The sequence below is a fragment of the Mobula hypostoma genome, chromosome 19 (genome assembly GCF_963921235.1).
Source record: "Mobula hypostoma chromosome 19, sMobHyp1.1, whole genome shotgun sequence".
NCBI lineage: Eukaryota > Metazoa > Chordata > Chondrichthyes > Myliobatiformes > Myliobatidae > Mobula > Mobula hypostoma.
Genome location: NC_086115.1, coordinates 56,936,359 through 56,959,392, shown reverse-complemented (window position 1 = coordinate 56,959,392; position 23,034 = coordinate 56,936,359). Strand labels below are relative to the sequence as shown.

The following is a 23,034-nucleotide window of genomic DNA, read 5'->3' as shown; positions in this document are numbered from 1 at the left end:
CAAGCATAAATGCAGTAAAAAATATGCCAGTATGGAGTATCATAAATCCTGATTTGATTCGGGCAACCTAAAAACAAATGCACCCTCGCAGACCACATTTTTCTAAATGCTATGTCTGATTAAGCTATGCCATTAAGTGACAGCTGAGTTCACGCTGAACTTTAACATTAATATGATATTATTTAAATGACTTCATGTTATTTTTGCACAAAAATGATGAATGATTTGTCGACACCCCAAATGACATAACGCAGGCAGACCATTTAATGAGTTTTGACAAAATGGAGACATATGCAGAATATTTGTTACTGAGACAGTCATTGTGGGCCTTTGACAGCATTTGGTTTTGATTGTCTGTAGGCATTGAAGCATCTATTTCAATTCCTACTTCCTTTTCCTCTGAATTTTGAATCTAACTAATGTCATTTTTAAAAGGCATTTGCATACTACACTAATCAGATTTTTCTAAGTTGTGGTTCACAAATAGAATTGTAAGATTTCTCTAAAAGGTAGCAATGACAATCAGGCAAGCGAACCTTTGTCAGCGGTGTTTGCAATTGTAAAATAGTGTTGTAAGATTACTGTAAGAAAATAGAAAACTGACAGATTTAACCCTGTCAGTATTATTCTTACGGCAATAGACTTCATTTTCAATTTATTTAATCTATTTGTATTTTTTCTTGTTTCATGTGTTTGACCATAGTTTTGTCTACCATCACCAAATAATGCAATGCCCCTCAACAATCTTTAATCTATTGATAACATTTAATAAAAACCTGAACGAGGCACCTCTTCTCAATAAAAACACCAAATTTGTCAGAATATCTATTTCCAAGTGGATATCAAAGAGAGTCTAGTTTTGTTTAATCTAATGTTATATAGTGTGCTTGAGTTTCTGTATTAAATATATTAGTAGGTCCATAAAGTGGATGCTCCAGTGGAGCATATTACATATATTGTGGATGAAAATTCCTCAACTGGAAATCATTAAAAAATTGCTGAGTGGATTATGAAAGTGGCCAGATTGCCTAAATTACCTTGAAACAATGGGCCAATTCTCTCAAAATGTTCAGAAAACACATGTTTGGCAACATATCCTTTTTAGTCTCCCCTCCCCCAATACTGGGACATCCCACATAGCAGCCCAGACAAAACTAATGCGATTTACATGCTTTGGGAAGAGATTTACAAAAGGTTGAGTTTCGGTTTAGTTAGAATTGAAATCTAATCATGGGAGTTATGAAGGAAGCATTTTAATCACTGTCCAGTTGGGCAACAGTTTTGAAAGGAGTGAATCCAACAAGTCCAAGTACTTAAGTAATTAATTTTGAACATACATGCCAGTCTATACCCTCTTCATACAAAACTCTTAGTAATTATGGCAAGAATTTTGAGCACTTCCAGTTACAAAGTACAACATTCCTCATATCTTCTATGGAAGTTCTGAAATGCTATCAAAAGTGTTGATGCTTATTTACATAATTGCTTTATAACAATTACAGCACCCTGTTTAATTATCCACTAAAATCCAGGTTTGCGTTTGACTTGAATGTCAGATTGGCTGAATAATTCCAGTTTTAACCAGATACTAAGATTGATCATTACAAACCATCTTGAAATTGCTGCAACTTGTTGTATGAATGACTTTTTAAAGTCTTTTGAGATATAATTGTTGCTTAGGAGTTACTAGCTCTAAAAACATGAACAAAATGCCAATATTTTAGTTTTTAACCTCTACATTTACTTTCTTATCAGTATGTAGCATGTTGTAAAATTTTAAAATATTATTTAGAAGTTGTGGTTTATCTTTTCTTGACATCTCTGTTGTTGCTTACCATGTGTTACCTTGAACTGATTTGTAAAGTAATTTAACTGAAAGAGGATTTGCTGACATTGAGATTATTAGATCTTGAATGGAAAATTTCTTGAAGGTCAACACAGAGGTGGCAGCTTTGTTGAAGAGCTCAAAATCCAGACTGATGGCTTAATGAGAACTTACAGGAAAGAAGACATAGACCGTGTACTACAAAAACAGAAAATGCTGGAAATACTCAACAGGTCAGGCAGACCATACCTGCAGACAAAGTAACAGATTTTATACTTCTGACCAGAATTGGGAAAGGTCAGAAATATATAAAAAAAACAAGCTCCAGATAACGGAGGGAGAGTAGAGAATGATTGGGAAGGTTGGTGAAAAGGTGAAGACCAGGAGAGATGGAGTGAAGCAAGTGGTATTGTGTCCTGAAGAAAGAGGTGTCACAACAACAACCTTGCACTAAACGTCGGTAAAATCAAGGAAATAATTGTGGACTTCAGAAAGTGAACGTCAGGAGAAAACTCATCAAGGGATCAGCAGTAGAAAGGGTGAGCAGCTTCAAGTTCCAGGGTGTCAACATCTCTGAAGATCTCACCTGGGCCCAACACATTGATGGAATGATTGACAAGGCATGCCTCTGGCTATATTTCATTACAAGTCTGAGGAGATTTGGTATGTCACCAAAGAGTGTAGCATATTTCTACAGGTGTACTATGGAGAGCATTCTGACTGTTTGCATCACCATCCGGTATGGAGGCTCCAATGCAACTGGATCAGAAAAAGCAATAGAGGGTTGTAAGCTTAGCCAGCTCCATCATGAACACTAGATTCCATACCATCAAAGACATCTCCAAAAGGCGATACCTCAAGAAGGTCACATCCAAAATTAAGGACCCTTGCCATCCCTCTTTTCATTACTACCATCAGGGAGGAGGTACAACAGCTTGAAGGCACACAGAATATGTTTTAGGAACAGGTTTTTCCTCTCTGCTATCAGATTTTTTTAACTGTCCATAAACACTACATCACAAATTTGCTCTCTTTTTGCACCAGTTTTAAAAATATTTTTACTGTAACTTACAATAATTTTAATGTATTACACTGTATTGCTGCTGTAAAACAATAAATTCCATGACATATATCAGTAATAATAAACCATATTCTCATTCTAAAGGTCTGAGGAGAATGAAACCTGAACTTAATCAGAAAAGGAGATTGGGGAAAAGGAGAGAGGAAAGGAGCAGAAATGTGTGACAGGGGTCGGAATAACCAATTATGCAAAATGTGGGACTTAAAACCAAGTTTAGAAGGTTCCAAAAAGCCTCACTCTTAAGATGTCTATACCTCATGAAAACTACCTCATTATTCATTTTATTTACTAATTTGTATAAACTACTTAATTTGCAATTTACAGTAATGTCACATTACAACAAATTTCATTTCATAAATTCAGTGATAATAAAACAGATTCTGAGTTTGACCCTAATTCTCTTCCTTGGCATTGCATCGAACTTTGTTGGAACATGGTGGGAGGTCAAAGGGTGATCACAGTGAGAGTACAATGGAGAGTTAAAGTTACCCTACACTCTTCTCTCTTCACAGCTACCGCCTGATTGTGCATTTTTTTTTGTTTTTCCTTATGAAATCCACAATCTGTAGTGTTTTGCCACCACACATATGATATTCCATTGATGATCGCATCAGAGATCATTACATGCAGTGGATTCTGGTTAATTGGGACACATCAGGACCAGTACATTTTGGCCCAATTAAGCAGCTGTCCCAATTAGCCCAAGTTTCATGGAAATAGTTAAAAAGGTATATAAAAAAGGCAAACTGAGAAGCAAATTATGTATTTAAATGAAATACAGAACGAATTAGAACACTATCGATACTAAGCAGTACTATAAACCTGTGTATTAATTCTTAATAGTTATTGACGGACGAATTCATCCAGTGTACACTGCTGTGTTCCTTTGGTTGATTGTAAATGAATAAAATCTGTGTAGACACCTAGTGCAGATAATGGACTGCCCTCATACAATGCTTTTGATGACTGCATCCTCCAAATCTTAATTTTCATTGTAACATTCAAAATGATTGTCAATACCTTCAAATTCTCTATAGTTCCTAACTTGCTGAAGTAGTGAAATAGTTTCATTTTCACTCAATGCCATTTCTGGCATCTCCAAGCCTGAATGCTTGAAACCACAGTGAACAAAACAGTTCTAAATTGTCTTATGACTTATTTCTCGTCATCTATCAGTGGCAAAAATCACTGCTTTTGAACACAAGCATGTGCAACTGTTATTTCAAAACAATTTGCTCTAAGCATGGTACAGTGTCTAACGGCCACACAAGTGCATTATGTCTGTCGCTAGTTAGAAACTGTTCAGCAACAGTCTCCTACCCCAATTAAGGGAGATAGCATCCCATCTAAATGAAAGGAATCCTGGCTATTTTCTTGACTAGTTTTTGTTCTTTAACAGTTAGACCATAAGATATAGGAGCAGAAGTAGGCCATTCAGCCCTCTGAGCCCATGGGCTGATCAAATTCTTCCAGTCATCCCCACTCCCCTGCTTTCACCCCATACCCTTTGATGCCCTGGCTTCTGTGAGATCCCCCCTTTCTCCTGAACTCCAGGGAATACACTCCAAGAGCTGCCAGACGTTCCTTATATGGTAACCTTTTCATTCCTGGAATCATTCTCGTGAATCTTCTCTGAACCCTCTCCAATGTCAGTATATCCTTTTAAGAGCCCAAACTGCACACAATACTCCAAGTGTGGTCTCACGAGTGCCTTATAGAGCCTCAACATCACATCCTTGCTCTTATATTCTATACCTCTAGAAATGAATGCCAACTTTGCATTCGCCTTCTTCACGACCAACTCAACCTGGAGATGTCCCAAATAAGTAGCTGCCCTGATTATCTGATAGCCCAATTATCCAGAATCCACCGTATATTAAATAATTAAACACTGCACATCACGGAGTTGCAAAACTGCCTAGTGGAGCTTCCAGTTCATGCCACCTTAGCCCACCATTAGTTAAATCCTCTAAATCTTCTCCAGAGTTTGCAGATGATTAGCATGAAAATTATTGAACTAATTCATGGCATTAGTTATTTGCTTAATGCAAGCACAAACTGTAGACTATTTGATTCTATAGTTACCCCGGCAACTTGAAAGGAGCTTACAGTAAAACTGTAAAGTGTAGCAGACACCTTTATTGCAACAAAAGGTGCTACACAAACAGTGGCATTTCATTGAAGTTTCAATACTGTGACGGGTTCCTAGGTAACTCCAGATTAAATATGCACTGCTCCTCAGATATTGCAGGTACATTGCCATACATGTAAAGTTTCTGTTGGGAGTGAGAAATCCTGCAAGATCCTATCTGCTTCTTCCTTTTAGTATTGATTTTATCCTCCTCTTAAGCTATCCAGTAATTTGTCACAAGGACTCTACAGAGTGATATGCCTTAAGGACTTCGTGAGTCTAACCTGAGTGATTTAACTGTTGGACACCACTTTGCTGGAGAAATTTGACTGAAGCACTCCATGAGCCTATCCTGAGAAATTTGATCGAAGTATTCAGTAAGTCTAGCTGGAGTGATATCCCTAAAGGCCTCCATAAGTCCTGCCAGTGATTAGCCAGAGGCACTACAGCCATCTAGACAAAGAAAGTCTTCATGAAAAATTGAACATTGTCAGAAATCACAAACGAGTCCAGAATATACGGACATCTATCATAGTTTGAAATTATCTATTTCACAGAAAAAAACACATGCATATGCAAAATGCATCTGCGGCAATGCATAATGAATAATGTAAAAATGGCCTTTTCCCAAATTGCCCCACTCATGGTTTGCATGTGGATTTAAAACCAAACAGAAGCAGTATGGATGGCGATGAATAGTGCTTCATTTGATTTGGTGTGTATGCAATAATAAGGTCTCCAGGTTTGGATGCAAGTCAAAGTTACCTTCCTTTAAAGTTTAATGGTATTGGTCCAAGGCATAAAAAAGTTTGGGAACCCCTGCTTTAAAGGAACCCAGTCTGAAAACTGACATTTTCTCTATCACCATTGCTTCTATCTCCTATTCCTTAATCATGGCTATTTTCATCTGCATATGCAATATGCTCCTAATCACTTATCTTGGGTGACCAATTTTGAAAGAGCTTGTGGGCTTTATTTCAAAGCGGAAATGAAAGAGTAAAGAGAAACTGAACTTCTCCACGCCCAAATCCTGATTTTTAACTGTGTTCAGTTACTAATTGCTCTCCTGTAACTTGGGACTGACCAATGTATTGTGAATCAATTAAAATCTCCAAAAAAAGTGAACATCACAAAATATCACAAAGCAAACATGTATCAGAAAGAAAAATGCGTGTGTCACTATTAACATGTCCACAAGCTGTTCTCTTCACTAGCCAGGATGTTAGAAGAGCTGGTACGAAATAATGCCTTCCAACATTCAGACATTTTATATTTTGTTCTATGAGACATGGCTTTGCATACTTTGAACTATATATAGCTCTGAGAAATAGCACAAATGTTGTAGCCAGAGCCAAGAAGGAAACGCAGTTTAATTGTGTAACACTTTTTCAACGTAAGTATTTCATTTAAGGGAGGAGGAAGGTTATTTACAGAAAAAGCGCAACAGATTCCTACCTTGATCTTACCTTCGCAACATTCCTGTCAAGATCCTTGAGCTCTTACCAAGGTTTGTATCAGTTTCGCGCAGCTGAAAGGGAAAATGGGAAAACAAAGATTTACTTGACGGAACATGACTACATAGTTATTCCACACAAAGTTCAACTTTCAAACTGAAAACAGGTCTCTACCGCCAATGATAGTCACTCATTTTACACTTTTAGAAGAAAGGCACTCATATTCAACCAAGAAGTAAGTATGACTAGACTAGTACTTCAAATAAAAAAAATCTTTCCGGTTCCAAGAAAGCAGTGCACTTTCAATATATAACCCATACTGTTTTTCTTCACAAAATTACAAATCTAATGTATATTTTCAAGATTAAGAGTTTAAAAAATATTGTGACAGAGGCAACTTTGTTCATTTATATTCACCATGTAAAAGAACATTAGCTTTAATAAAAATAATTTGGTGAACATAGGCATGGGTTGAAACAGTCAAGGTTATGACCTAGAATTCATAAAAAAAATTGCGCATTGTAAACGCATTTTATAAGGAATATTCTCTATTTTCTATTCTAAATTTCTTTCCTATGTAAAAAGACTGAATTCCTTTAAGGTATACTCATGTACAAAAGTTCACACACTAATCTTTTGGGAAGTCTAAAGCTAGCATGTTGATTTTGAACTGATCCCTTTTGCTATCTTTGTAGAAGTATGCAGTTATAAAAAAAATACCCTCTGAACTGTGCTCTTGAAGTTAAAATTCTGGAATGAACAAAGAGGAATGAATTTGCATTTATGGACAGGAATAGGTCGTGGCCTGAAACGTCGACTGTCTATTCCTCTCCATAGATGCTGCCTGACCAACTGAGTTCCTCAAGCATTTTGTGTGTGTTGCTCTGGATTCTGAGCGTCTACAAAGTCTCTTGTGTTTATGAATTTGCATTTCTTTTCCCACACTGGCGTGGAATGCATACGATCTGTGAGTTGGAAAAACTGACGGCACAGGTTGCTGGATATAAATTTAAAGTACAATAGCTGCTGAAAATCAAATATCAAGTTCATTTTCAGAGGTTGACAACCAATCAGAGAAAGTTAATGTAGTCTTACTTCAATTAGCAGGTTTCTTTTAACAAATTAAAGCCCAATCAGGATACTCACAGGGCATGAGTGAAAAAAATGTGAATATTAAAAATATTTTTTCGCTTAAATAAAAATTATGCCATGGCCTTGAATCGAGCAGTTTGCAGCACTTATATATATTAAATATACGGATAAAAGTATTGTTGTGCATAGGAATTTTTCTTTTGCTAATATGTTCAGAAAATTGAGCCACTTTTGATCAATGCAATATTTTTTCAATAAACTCCAGATGGCACAAGCTAACTGAAGTTTACTAATCCAAAGCTGTATGAAGAAAACAAACTGAGAATTAGATACAGTTCATGGAAGAGCATGAGTGTTAGCAATGTTAACTTTGATGTTATTCACTCTGACAGATAGATATCTTAAAAGAACTGTCTATAAAAGTCAGTCCAAATTAGGACTACAGGTTGGCTTTTTCCATTTAGCATTTAATATACATTTATCTGTGCAAAAATTTACTATTTTAAAAAAATTGGAATTCTTTGAAGTCCTCGAAGATGATTATTTTCCTCCATATTTTTTTCAGAGATTTGACTGAAGTCCCCTTCAATTAGACAATCTCAAACTCACCCTTTCCCGAGCTCGTTGAATCTTTTCTTTGTCATGATGCAGGTTCTCCAGGATCTCCTGTCCAATCTGTTCTGTAACCCAAGGATAACAATCACTGTAAGTTACGCTGGTTTTTAAAAAGTTTGATAAAAATGTATCAAAGTCTATTCAGTATGTGAGGCAGTGAGACAACCTAAAGTGAATCAACTCCTTTCAAAACTTCACAGAAATTAAATTATATTATCGGCCAACCTCCACTGCAACCGGCAGTGAGGCTAATTTCTGCAGAAACAATAGGAACGGGGAAACACTTCAAAAATATTTCTATATCATTTTGTAAATGCACAGGTCACTCTTAAAGACCTAAAAGATTAGGGGAAATGCACAATCGTTTTTTTAGAAGCCAAAATAAGGCATAAAACTTGCTTGTAGTAAGATTGAGAGAAAAAACAATTACAATCACAAATAGGAGTACTTAGAGAAGTTTATAATCAAAAGCAATAATCCGTTTTTCTCCAAGTAGGAAGCATCTAAAATATTAAAAATCTCTACAAACATATCAAAATTTAATCAAAACTTAATAATTAAGAAAGATTAAATAAAATTGGCAACAATATATCTTTCTTGAGGTTTCTGCAAGTGTTAAATGCTGGAGATAACAATGACCGATGTAGCCAGATAATTTTTTTTCAGATATTTGACTATAAATTGATGTTCCCATTAAGGTATTTCTTCGGTACTGGTTTGCCTCATGGGATTTTCAATAGCATAATGCCTCCCCAAAGGTTCAATGCATTTTAGGAATATTGTGATAAAAAGAATACACTGAGAAAAATGTTTTAAGTTGATCTCACACACCCTCCTATAGACAAAAAGGAAAACAAATGCCATTAAATACTGCTGATTCAAAGCAGGTTGGTTAATTAGATTTTTCTCTGTTTCGTTTGGCTGCCAAGTTGACATCTTCACCTTAGTTCTAATGATTCAATCTATTTCTACCAGCAAATGTGACAATGCCACAGACAGTAATTGAGGGTAAAACATTGTCACTTTGATGAATTGTGTTTTTTCCTCATAGTCAATGACTAGTGAAGTCAATAAACAAGGAAAAGAAGCATGTCTGCCGGAATATCACAAAATGAATTGTTGTCTTGACACATAGGGATCAAAACATCATACATTAATTTCATCCTGGTGTGGGGCACAATGGCATCTGCCTCACTCTGACTGTCTGCACAGATAAATAATTGGGGCTATCATCAATTTTGCAAGAGTTTTTTTTTATTCAGTATGCAGCACAACTGACGAACTTTGGCCCTTTTCGCGAGGAGAACAGCCACAAGCAGAAAGTGCAGCCATGGTACTCGAACGATACCTCCTAAATAACTATATTCAAGGTAACTACGAGCTTGAAGATAAAAATTTAAAAATATAATTTTTAAGAGAGTAAAAAAAATAACTTTTTTTTATCATCTATAAACAGTTCTATGAAGGCTGGTAGGGCTTGCCATCCTTGTGACTGGTCTGAAATAATTCATCCTCTGAATATGAATTAGCACTGGGTAATCACAGCATATTTATTACGCATTTCTCTGGTCCTTTCCTCCTGTGAATGCTGTATTATTCATTGCTTCTGCCCTGACCCTGATGCGCTCCTGTTCTGACAAATCATACTTGATTAAGACAAATCTTTATTAGTTAGGTAGTCAACTTCCCCATTTATCATTTGCAAATCTCATTCCCCTTTTCCAAGTATGTTAAAACTGACTACTGCAATTTGGTAGAAGCTGTATAAAATGCTTATTATGGGAAATGAGTGCAAATGCAAATTCAAACGTCAGCAACGGATGAAAAGGGAGTAAGTAGGCTTTATGTCAGCAATTCAAAATAAACATTTCAGGAAAACAAACTTAACTCATGCTATAACAAGTGGTGATATTTGTTCTCATTTATTTGAAGACACAATATGCAAAGTTGGAATCTGTAAGCGATTTAACCACAGGAGATAGACTAGTCATCATCACTATTGAACACTTAGATCTTTTCCTTTACAATTAACAATATTGATCTTGTGAACTTGGTGAACACAAAACTGGTCAAAAATATATGAGATATTGGAGTTAAAAGATATTAAATCGAATGGCCAATGACACTTCACTGGTCCTTGATCCATAAATCACAGGTTTATATTTCAGCTTATTTGAAGTTGTCTATGTTAAACAGCCTTTGTTAGCACACTTAATAAACTGATTTACAACGACAGGTCGGCACAGTGCACAGCTCTGGTAACTGGGCTTTAATCTGGACCTGAGCGGATTTTGCACATGTTTTCTGTGACCCCGCCAGTTGTGCCCAGTTGCTCTGGTTTCCTCCCACATCCCGAAGATGTGTGGGTAGGTTAATTGCCTGTTGTAAACTGACCCTGCTGGCAGGAGAATCAGGGGCATGTTGATGGGAATGTGCGTCAGAGAGAATAGGCTTTCAGGAAATAAACAGAAGAACAGGATTGATGGCAAGGCTCTCAGAGTTGGCACAGACTGGATGGGTGAAATGGCCTCCTCTATCATAGGAAAATATGAGAAGGATGACAGTGAAACCTACTTAAAGTAATGAATTAGGGCTCAAGGGTGGGTAATGGAGAAAAAGACAGGAAGGAAGTGTAATCCTAACAAGTTTAAATCCAAAGCCACATGCACAAAATGCTGCAGCAACTCAGCAAGTCAGGTAGCATCTTTGGAAATGAATAAACAGTTGACATTTCAGGCCAATAACCTTCTTCAGGACTGAAAAGGACGGGGAATAAACTAGAATAAAAAGCTTAAATTGTTCAAATACTATTTCTGTTAGCAAATGTGGAATGACATCAATAGTATACGCAAAACAACTGGATCCGAGCTCATAATGGGCCCCTACCTTATAACGTACATAGGAGAGATAGCTGAAGAGGAGCTCGGGGGAGGAGGGGGGTGTGATTACTTAATAGATAAAGTTTCTTTGCCAGATTTCTAATGTTAGTTAAATTCTCTCTCAAGTTGGTCAAATTGCAGTCAAAATTAGTACATTATATAATCATAAAGAGATGTGGAGAAATTTCTTCAGCCAGAGGGTGATGAACTTGTGGAATTTATTACCACAGGCAGCTGTGGAGGCCAGGTCGTTGGGTGTATTTAAGGCAGAGATTGATAGGATATTGATTGGACACAGCATCAAAGGTTACAGGGAGAAAGCCAGGGAGTGGGGCTGAGAAGGGGAAAAATAGAAGGATCAACCATGATTGAATGGTGGAGTAGACACGATGGGTCAAATTGCCTAATTCTCCTCCTATGGCTTATGGTGTTATAGTCTTGGAGCATTTTATAGATATACACTAAAACTATTTAAGTAATGTTCCTTCCTTTCACTCAGCAATTTAATGATTTTCATAGCCTTTACTTAAGGCTAAGATTTAGTTTTGCCTGAGGATTGCAGAGTGCTGTTTGAAGTTTGTTAAACCATAGGATTATACTGGCTGTTGAACTGAGTCGTTATTGGTCATTGGTCAGGTTAGATTGGATTTGTCTGTAAATTAGAAGATGGTGAAATTGAATAATATTGGAATGATATTCTTCAGTTTTGTACTTGATTACCTCCAATGTCAAAGAAATTAAACATTTTTTCTCTTCTTCGACAAATTATTTGGAGCTATTTGTCATGCTCAGAAATTTAAATACAGGACTACCTATGACAGAATAAATTGCACAGAGCCTATGGAGTAAGCATCAGTAAGCTGTAGGTCTTTTACTTTAATTACAATTCATTCTTCTGCCGCAACATTAAAAAGGCTGAAGAGGAAGAAATTCTTCACAAAATCACCCAAAGATAGAATGAACATAGATATTAACTCAAGTTTTTGTCATTGAAATTGTTTTCAAAGTTGTATCTTGCAAATTAAATTTTGCAACTATAATGAATCTCAATTAAATGCAGATAGGAAGACATTTTAGTTGTATGCCACATAATGATAATTAAGAATTATGCCAAAATGGTTTATAATACTTTCTGACTTAATGATATTAATTTTCTACGCCTAACTTTGGTTTCTATTTTTCATGATGAAACAGCAAAAATAGCATATATTACATTGTTTTGAAAAGAAGATGCTAATCAATAAATTTGTAAATAACTATAAAAAAAGTTACAGCTCAAATGAATATGGTAAGACCAAAATGAAATAGATATACCAACGTAACCAAGGTAAAACTAGAGAATCTCTTTATACTGAAATAGTTTTGCGAGTATTCTTACTTTCTCCCGTAAGAAATTTAAAAAGTTAATAAAAGGTATTGCTTTCCATTAAAGTGCTAATGGTTCTTTGTGTCTTTTTCTTTGGGGAACAGAAGTCGTCAATTAAGGATTTCCCTTTCTGTTAACGAATGTTGGAGTCAAATGTCTGAAAATCATTTTTCAAATAATTAAAATAAATTTGTGTTGATGTCTTTTAAATATATCAAAGTTGTAAGCAAAATGAGTGAATAGCAGTAATACCAGCAGTCCATTTTACTTATTTTGAGAACAAAAAGACAGTCTATTGGAAACCAAATCCACCTTGTGCTAGGATCAGTCTGACTATAGAAATAATTACACATGCTCTCAGTAACACACACAAAATGCTGGAAGAACCCAGCAACATCTACAGAAATGAATAAACAGTCGATGTTCAGGCCAAAACCCTTCTTCAGGACTGGAAAGAAAGGGGGAAGTCACCAGGATAAACAGGTGGGGACTGGGGAGGGGAAGGAGGAAAGCTAGAAAGTGATAGGTGAAGCCAGGTGGGTACAGAGGAAGGAATCTGATAGGAAAGGAGAGTGGACCATAGGAGGAGGGGACTCATGAGGAGGTGACAGGCAGGTGAGAAGAGCTAAAGGGCCAGAGTGGGAAATAGATGAAGAGGGGAGGGAAAGGGATTTTTTAAACAGGAAGGAGATATCACAATCAGATTCAAATCTCTTACTAGCTCTTCCTTCAGTTAGTCCTGACAAAGGGTCTCGGCCCGAAACGTCGACTGTACCTCTTCCTAGAGATGCTGCCTGGCCTGCTGCATTCACCAGCAACTTTGATGTGTGTTGCTTGAATTTCCAGCATTTGCAGAATTCCTCGTGTTTAAGAATATAAGGTGTTGTTCCTTCACTCTGAGAGTGGCCTCATCTTGGCACAAGAGGAGGCCATAGACCAACATGTTGGAATGGAAATGGGAATTGGAATTGGAATTAAAATGTTTGGCCACTGGGAAGTTCCGCTTTCAGTGGTGGAACAGTGGTGCTTGATGAAGCGGTCCCAAATTTATGATGGGTCTCAGATGTCTGTAACAAAAGATTCATTGTTCTTGTGATATTTTCAAGAACTGCTCTGTATATTGCTTCAATCAAAAGAGAATAAAATACAATTTAAGGACCTATCATTATGGCAATTGTCTAATGAGCAAACCTTTCCTGCTCAAATAAATGATACAAAGACCAGTATTTCTATGCACAAGTAGCTATCTGCGTATTTTAGCCGCTGTCAAAATCTGCTACACTTTATGATTCTGTTTTTTGTTTAAGATTTTGTAAAAATGACAGTGAAAAGACAGTCAGCATGATGGAATAAATCAAACAACTACACGCAATATCCACACAAATGCAATTTAACACTAAGTTTCAGAATTTGCTAAGTTGCCCTGCTACTCCACAAGCTTAACTATATTGGTACATCACTGAAAAATTCTTGAAGGCCAATTCTTGCAGTGTTTGCAGTTCCAAAAGTCTTAGACACGTGTGTCTGTGTGTATATATAGATATATATAGGGGGGGGGAAGGGGGGGGAGAGGGCGCGTGCTAGGGTGCCAAAGACGTTTGCACGGTACTGTAGTAATTACATGTATTGCACTGTACTGCTGCTGCAGAAAAATGCAGTGATGATAAATCTGATTCTGATATGGGTCTATATTGTGGACTGAGAGTGAGAAGGGAACCGTGGTTGGGAAAAGGGGAAGAGAGAAGGGTGGGAGTGGTAAGCACCAGAGGTACATTTTGTAATGATCAATAAACCTATTATTTGTAGTCAAATGACCTTGCCTGGCTATCAGGGCTGGGTGTGTCTGAACCCCGCTACCCCTCCCTGCAGCGCTCTACCCTCACCAATCCCAACATTCTATGATCTCACCAGATTTACAACCTCACTCTCCGCTCCATGTTGACAAATACAGTACCGTACAAGAGTCTTCAGCACCCCAGCTATATATACATGCAAAAGTTTGGGCACCCCTGGTCAAAATTTCTGTTACTGTGAATAGCTAAGCGAGTAAAAGATGACCTGATTTCCAAAAGGCATAAAGTTAAAGATGACACATTTCTTTAATATTTTAAGCAAGATTACTTTTTTATTTCCATCTTTTACTGTTTGAAAATAACAAAAAAGGAAAAGGGCCCGAAGTAGAAGTTTGGGCACCCTGCATGGTCAGTACTTAGTAACACCCCCTTTGGCAAGTATCACAGCTTTCTGTAGCCAGCTAAGAGTCTTTCAATTCTTGTTTGGGGGATTTTCGCCCAATCTTCCTTGCAAAAGGCTTCTAGTTCTGTGAGATTCTTGGGCTGTCTTGCATGCACTGCTCTTTTGAGATCTATCCACAGATTTTCAATGATGTTTAGGTCAGGGGACCTTGAGGGCCATGGCAAAACCTTCAGCTTGCACCTCTTGAGGTAGTCCATTGTGGATTTTGAGGTGTGTTTAGGATCATTATCCTGTTGTAGAAGCCATTCTCTTTTCATCTTCAGCTTTTTTTTTTACAGATGGTGTGATGGTTGCTTCCAGAATTTGCTGGTATTTAATTGAATTCATTCTTCCTTCTACCAGTGAAATGTTCCCCATGCCGCTGGCTACAACACAAGCCCAAAGCATGATCGATCCACCCCTGTGCTTAACAGTTGGAGAGGGTTTCTTTTCATGAAATTCTGCACCCTTTTTTCTCCAAACATACCTTTGCTCATTGTGGCCAACAAGTTCTATCTTAACTTTATCAGTCCACAGTACTTGTTTCCAAAATGCATCAGGCTTGTTTGGATGTTCCTTTACAAACTTTTGACGCTGAATTTTGTGGTGAGGATGCAGGAAAGGTTTTCTTCTGATGACTAAAGGTCATATTTGTGCAGGTGTCGCTGCACAGTAGAACAGTGCACCACCACTCCAGAGTCTGCTAAATCTTCTTGAAGGTCTTTTGCAGTCAAACAGGGGTTTTGATTTGCCTTTCTAGCAATCCTATGAGCAGTTTTCTCAAAAAGTTTTCTTGGTCTTTCAGACCTCAACTTGACCTTCACCATTCCTGTTAACTGCCATTTCTTAATTACATTACAAACGGAGGAACCGGCTACCTGAAAACGCTTTGCTATCCTCTTATAGCCTTCTCCTGCTTTGTGGGCATCACTTATTTTAATTTTCAGAGTGCTAGCCAGCTGCTTAGAGGAGCCCATGGCTGCTGATTGTTGGGACAAGGTTTGAGGAGTCAGGGTATTTATAAAGCTTTGAAATTTGCATCACCTGGCCCTTCCTAATGATGATTGCGAACAAGCCATAGCCCTAACAAGCTAATTAAAGTCTGAGACATTGGTAAAAGTTATCTGAGACCTCAAATCTCTTGGAATGCCTAGACTTTTGCATGGTGCTCCTTTCCTTTTTTCCCACTCTAAAATTGCACATGGATGAAAGAAAAACAGAGGGTTATATAACAAACGGGTAGTGTGAGTTTAGTACTTTTTTTAAAGGATATATGGGTCGGCACAACATTGAGGGCCGAAGGGCCTGTACTGTGCTGTAGTATTCTAGTGTCTAGTGTCTAGTCTCTAATCTTGTTCACAATGTTGAAAAGAATGTTTCATCTTTAACTTTATGACTTTTGGAGATCAGTTCATCTTCTACTCACTTAACTATTCACAGTAACAGAAATTTTGACCAGGGGTGCCCAAACTTTTGCATGCCACTCTCTCTATCCATCATAGTCAACATATAAAGTTAGGGATTGCTCGTTTACGAGTTAAAAGTATCTTAGATATGACAAAGCAACCTCAATGGCATTCAATATTGTAGATGGAGTCAAACTTTGTTTTTTAATTATAACTGCTGATGCGAAAATACTGAACTATTTTTAACATGTTTATTCTGTCTCCTCTCTCACTCAATCACATCTTCTCAATGTTTCTTTCTGTTTCTCATTTCTTCCTTCTAAGTCGTGTGTGTTCTGTGCTTGGTAATGAGGCTGCTATGGGATTTGCAAGCTTCACCACAGGTAGTGGAACAACATGGAAGGTGGCACTCCTTCCTCCGTTGTTACTGGGATTCTGTGTACTTCCGATGAATATACTCAGTGATATTCCATATGCTCCTCCATTTTCAGCAGTCACGAGCAGGGATGTACTTGAACTGATGAATCATTTATTGAGGAGGCTTTGAATCATCCTTGCAGTGTATTCTGTGTCCTCGTGGTGAATTCCTACAGTGCTTACAGGTTATTGAAGCAGTCTGGTCTTGGGAACATATGAAGTCAGCATTTACTGGAGCCAGTTAAATGCAGCATGAACCTCTAAGTTGGGGATAATGATTTGATGACCCTGCAGAAACAACTCTGGTTCTACTTCTCCAGGGTTTTCACGTTCCTGCTGTAGATACACTACATAACTCTCAACATCTGGTGAGAGGGATCACTACTGCCTGAGAAACCATGAGATTTGTACCAGATCAGAGATCTTACTCTTTTCCACTTTACCTTCCCCGCTGTACTAAAATACCTCCTGACAATGTACAGACCCCAGGGACCATGGACTTTTTTCCATACCTTGGGAGCCCATGTCAGTGAAGTCACACATGAACGATAAAATTCACGGAACCCTCCAAGTTGGGCACTATGCTAGCACAGCAGTTAGTATGACAAATATTACAAATTGGGGCGTTGGAGTTTGGTGTTCAATTCTGGCATCTTCCGTAAGGAGCTTGTAGGTTCACGTGGGTTTCCTCTGGGTCCTCTGGTTTACTCCCACATTCCAAAGACGTACTGGTTAGTAGGTAAATTGTCCTGTGATTAGGCTAGGGTCAAATAGGTGGGTTACTAGGCAATGTGGCTCGTTGGGCCAGAAGGGCCTGTTCTGTGCTACATCTCTAAATGAGAGCTTCCCAACTTTTTTATGCCATGGACCAATACCACTGAGCGAGGGATTTATGGACCCCAGGTTGGGAACCCTTGTTTTACATTAAAATAAGTACATTTGGCCCTCAGAAGAAAATGGTTCCAATCTTCAAACCTGGAAGACAATCTACCAGGCAGCTACAATTTCATCTGCACTCCACGCTTCAGAGCCTGACCACCTTTACACCAAACAAAAAAAAGCAAATCCTTGCTTTCTAGTTTGGAATCTCTCTTAGTGCTTGCTCAATTGGCACATTGTGCAGAGCTTCCTACCAAAATGAATCTTGAATAATAAGTTGGGCTCAGAAACCTACATAATGTCCATGAACAGCTGTCAGCATCATGAATGGCAAGCACCATTTCTTTGAAACCACCTGGAAAATCTGGCTGATTATCTTACCTTTTATATTTCAGTTGCCTGGCAGTTAGATATAAAAATGTTGAAACTATTCCAAATATTTAATAGATAACAGAATGGTTGAGAAATTTTCTAGCAGAAGATGATTTATTCTTAGCTGCTCAGTGCTGAGTTAGTAAAACACAAAAGCTGTGAATTTTTCTAAATTAATGAAAATAGTTATTGTTGGTATTATGTTGGATTAAAGCAGTGGTAGAACTCATTTGCCAAATAACAGATCAAGGCTAATGGCTATAATATATCCTCCCCTCTAATTAATTTTGTTTGAAAAAGCCACACCTTAGACTCGACACTTCATTTTATAAAAAACTGCAAGAAGATCTGACACTTCTTAAGAGATCATTATCCAATAAAAGTTATCTACACAATTAGTAACGACCTTAGGAAAGTTACTTGTACTCTTTGTTGCAGCTACATATTGTACACATCATGATATTTAATAGAACACCATTTCTTAGGATTATTTGCATTGAAAGCCTCGTGACAACCAACAGTGGGACTGTTTGCCCCTCTCCCATCAGGAGGAGGCTAAGTAGCATCCATGTCAAGACCACCAGACTTAAAACAGTTACTTTCCATAAACAGTAAGGCTGATCAACACCTCCACCTACTAACCCACCCCTCCACCACTACTTTATCATTCCCTGTCAGTCACATTATGCACAGGCACTTTTGTACCTAACATCACTTTATGAACATACAATTAATCTATGTATATAAGCTATCTAATGAGTTTATATTTATTGTGTTTATTAAATAATTGCATTCATTATCATATTTTGGTTTTTTTTTGTGTGCTGCATTGGATCCTGAGTAACATATATTTTATTCTCCTTTACACTTGTGTACTGGAAATGACATTAAACAATATTTTATTTTATTGAGCTACAACACTGAGATCCTAGCCTAATCACTGGACAATTTATAATGACCAATTAACCTACCAAACAATATGTCTTTGGACTGTGGGAGGAAACCGGAGCACCCAGAGGAAACCCACATGCTCACGGGGAGAACATACAAACTCCTTACAGACAGCAGCAGGAATTAAACCCTGTACTGTAAAGCATTCTGTAAACTGTTGAATCTTAAATTTTAAAATCACTGGTAAAATCCACCAGAATAAGCAAAACATCAGTAGATATTCTGATGTATGCTGTACATATTGAATATTCAAAGTTAGGATGTGCTGACTTTGTAAATATGTAATTCTGTAAGTTTACCTGACTGTTCAAAATGTCAAAGTAGGTGATTATAACAATTGAAACTGTTGTTAATGATTTATTGTTTTTGTTTTGATGAAGAAGAAAACATTATGGCAAGAGAGAGAAATTCTCCTGAAAGTTTGTTATGTCTACAAGGGCGAGAGTGGAAGGCGAGCAGGTGTTCAGCGCCATTTACCTGTGTTTGACTGATCGCCCTCTCCCTCTTGCTCGTTGCTGCTGGAGGAAGGTGCTGGAGCCTTGGATGTTGGGCAAAGTTTCACTGGCACTGTTTGTTGATTGAACTTATTTTTAGAAGATTCTGCAGTTTATGTTACATGTGCTTCTGGTTACTCTTTTTTATTGCTATTTTGTGTAATTTGATCAGAGTACTTTGGGGCAGACCAGCTCTGCGGCCTGCCGTCAACGCATGACACAATGCTAAACTGAACTGAATGAAACTGGACTTTCCTGTACTGTTTCAAGGACTCTGTAGTTTGAAGTTTACTATTCTGTGTGTTATTTGATCACTTTTTGCACGATTTGTTCCTTTTTTTACGCCATTGGGTGCTTGATGTTTGATTGCTGATTCTTGTTTCGTGGCTGTCCGTGGAAGGATAAATCTCAAGGTTGTATTCTGTATACATGCTTTGATAATTAATGTACTTTGAACCTTTGAATCCACTGACTCTGACTGGGGAATGGAAAAAAGAGAGAAATCAGAAGGGGAGAAATTACCAGAAGTTAGAGAAATCGATATTTATGCCATCAAGCTGGAAGCTACCCAGATGGAATATAATCCTTATTCAATATAGTAGAATTAGGCTATTCACCCCATCGAGTCTGCTACTCAATTCCATCATGGCTGATTTACTATCCCTCTCAACCCCATTCTTCTGCCTCCTTCCCGCATCCTTATTAATCGAGAACCATCAAACTCCACTTTAAATATACCCAACGACTTGGCCTCCACAGCCATCTGTGGCAATAAATTCCACAGATTCACCACCCTCTGGCATAATGAAATTCCTCTTTATTTCCATTCTAAAGCAACATTCCTCTATTCTGAGGCTGTGCCCTCTGGTCCTAGACTCCCCCCTACTATAGGAAACACCCTCTCCATATCCACTCTATCTAGGCCTTTCAATGTTCAACAGGTTTCAATGAGATCTCTTCTCATTCTCCTAAACTCCTGTGAGTACAGGCCCAGAACCATCAAATGTTCCTTGTACGTTAACTCTTTCCTTCCTGGGATTATTATCATGAACGTTATTTGGACCCAATCCAATGACAGGACACGTTTTCTTAGATACGGGGTCCTAAATTGCTTGCAGTACTCCAAATGTGGTCTGACGAATGCCTCAAAGTCTCAGCATCAGATCTTTGCTCTTATATTCTAGTTCTCTCACAACAAGTACTAACATTGCCTTTACCTTCCTTACCACCAACTCAAACTGCAAGTTAACCTTTATGGAATCCTGCACAAAGACTACCAACTCCCTTTGGAAAACTGATATCTGAATTTGATCCTCATATAGAAAACAGTCTACATGTTTATTCCTTCTACCAAAATGCATGACTATGCACTTCCCTACACCGTATTTCAACTGCCACTATTTGTCCATTCTCCTAATCTGTCTAAATCCTTCTGCAGACTCCCTGCATCCTATCCCTCCACCTCTGTTTGTATCGTCCGCAAACTTGACCACAAAGCCACCAATTTCATCATCTACACTATCGACATAAAATGTGAACAAAAGCGGTCCCAACAGTGATTCCACAGAACACCACTAGTCACTGCTACCCAACCAGAGAAAGCCCCCTTTACTCCAACACTTTGTGTTCTGCCACTCAGCCCATCTCCTATTCATGCTAGTATCTTTCCTGTAATACCATGGGCTCTTATCTTGTTTAGCAGTCTTATGTGCAGCACCTTGTCAAGGTCCTTCTGAAAATCCAAATATACAACATCCTCTGACCCTCCTTTGCCTATCCTGCCTGTTAATTCCTCAACGAATTTCAACAAATTTTTCAGGCAAGATTTCCCTCAAAGGAAACCATGAAGAATTTGGACTATTTTATCAAAGGCTTCCAAGTAACCTTAAATATCATCATTAATAATGGACTCCAACATCTTACCAACCACTTAAATCAAGCTAACTGGCCTATAATTTACCTCCCTCCCTCCTTAAAGAATTTGCAATTTTCTAGTATTCCGGAACCATTGAAGAATCTAGTGATTCTTGAAAGTTCATTACTAATGCTTCTACAATCTCTTCAGCCACCTCTTTCAGAACTCCGGGGTATAGCCTATCTGGTCCATAGTGATTACACTCACTTCTGTCCCTTGATACTCTTGAATTTCTGGCAAACTGATGGTATCGATTAAACTCTTTACAGGCTTCCAGCCAGGTACAGCTATCAATTATAACCAGCGTTTCAATGACAAACTCTGCCATCTTCTTCAGGGATGACGCTGACATTCCTGAAGAAGATGGCAGAGTCTGTCATTGAAACGTCAGTTATAACCAATACCTGTACCCAGCTGGAAGCCCGAGAACAGTTTATTTGTCATATATGCCAGGAAAGCACTAGATTATTTTTTATGCTAACAGTGTCCTCCACAGCGAAGAATGATACAAAATACTTATTCAGCTAGTCCATCAATTCTTTGCCCCCATTATTACCTCTCTATTGTCATCTTTGAGCTGTCTGACATCCACTCTTGTGTCCCTTTTGCTCTTTATATATCTGAAAATACTTCTGGTTTTCTCTTTTATATTATGAGCTAACTTACCTACATATTTCATCCTTTAACTCCTTCTTGCATTTTTAGCTGCCGTCTGTTGATTTTTAAAAGCTTCCCAATCCTTCAGTACCCCACTTTTTTTTGCCACATTATAAGCCCTCTCTTTTGCTGTTATGCTGTCTTTGACTTCCATTGTCGGCCACGGTTGTGTCATCTTCCCTTTGCAATACTACTTTGAGATGAATTTATCCTGCGTCTTCCGAATTTTTTCCAGAAACTCCAGACACTGGTGTTCTGCTGTCATCTCTGCAAGTGGCTCCTTCCAATCAACTTGGTGCAGCTCCTCTCTCATGCTTTTGTAATTGCCTTTACTCCAATGTAATACTGAGATTTTAGCTTTTCCATCTCAAACTGCAAGGTGAATTCTATCACGTTATTTTACAAACAGTTACTTTACCTTAAATTCCAGTTTGAACAGGCTGAAACCAATTTGAGCCGGTTAGATATGGCCAAAAACAGTTTGAACCAGTTAGATATGGCTGAAACCAGTTTGAACCAGCCAAAACTGGTTTGAACTGGCTGGAGTATTTCTGAACCAGCCGGAACCTGTTTGAACTGGCCATGACTGGATATAATCTTAATTCTGGAGTTATGACTTGAACATACCAACACCGCCTAGATACTAGGCACAAGGGGTTTAGTCCTGGTTGATGCATCTTCCATAAAATCCAATCATAATATTGATCAAGTTTGAAGAAGTGAATTTTCTCATTTATTAAGAAACTAGCAAAACAATCTTAAAGTGATAAAACTAGTGAAACTAAAACTAATGAAATTAAGCGAAGTTAAACACAAATAATTAAACAAAATTAAATGCTCAACAAAAAGATTTCACCATGACCTATTCCCTAGTTCTAAACTAACTGGACTGACTCTAAAAAGCATGAACAGGTAATTAAAACTCTTCATTTCTATCACACTCCTACCCACATGACGAACTAACATAATACCCGTAATAAGCATGCAACAAAGAATATAATTCAGTGAGAGAACAGGTGCACGGCTCCTACAATTATGGATAGCATAATTATGAATGAACTAAAATAAGAACAAGTCTTCAAGAAACAAAACCTGTAGACAATTTAATGGGACATTCTGATACCGTCCCTTTGAAACAACTTAGCGGAAGACATTGAATGTCTCTGCTATTAGCACATTGTATCACAGTCCCTTCAAGACAGGTCTGTTTTGTCTCTAAACATAATAGTTACTTGTATATTCACAGAGCCATCCCTCAACTCCGT

The 23,034-nt window shown here is 37.8% G+C and overlaps 1 protein-coding gene across 4 annotated transcripts in view; it reads right to left on the bottom strand.

Annotated features, from left to right (window-relative positions):
- vti1a (vesicle transport through interaction with t-SNAREs 1A) overlaps positions 1 to 23,034 on the bottom strand; it is a 347,680-nt gene that overhangs the window by 143,251 nt on the left and 181,395 nt on the right. For 2 of the 4 annotated variants that reach the window (XM_063071943.1, XM_063071944.1), the window contains 2 exons: positions 8,193 to 8,263; positions 6,493 to 6,565 (listed from right to left, as the gene is read on the bottom strand). In XM_063071943.1, coding sequence (XP_062928013.1) covers positions 6,500 to 6,565; positions 8,193 to 8,263 — 137 coding nt within the window. In that variant the 3' untranslated portion in view covers positions 6,493 to 6,499. The remainder of the gene's footprint in view (positions 1 to 6,492; positions 6,566 to 8,192; positions 8,264 to 23,034) is intronic. The other 2 variants (XM_063071941.1, XM_063071942.1) reach the window with 1 other exon arrangement.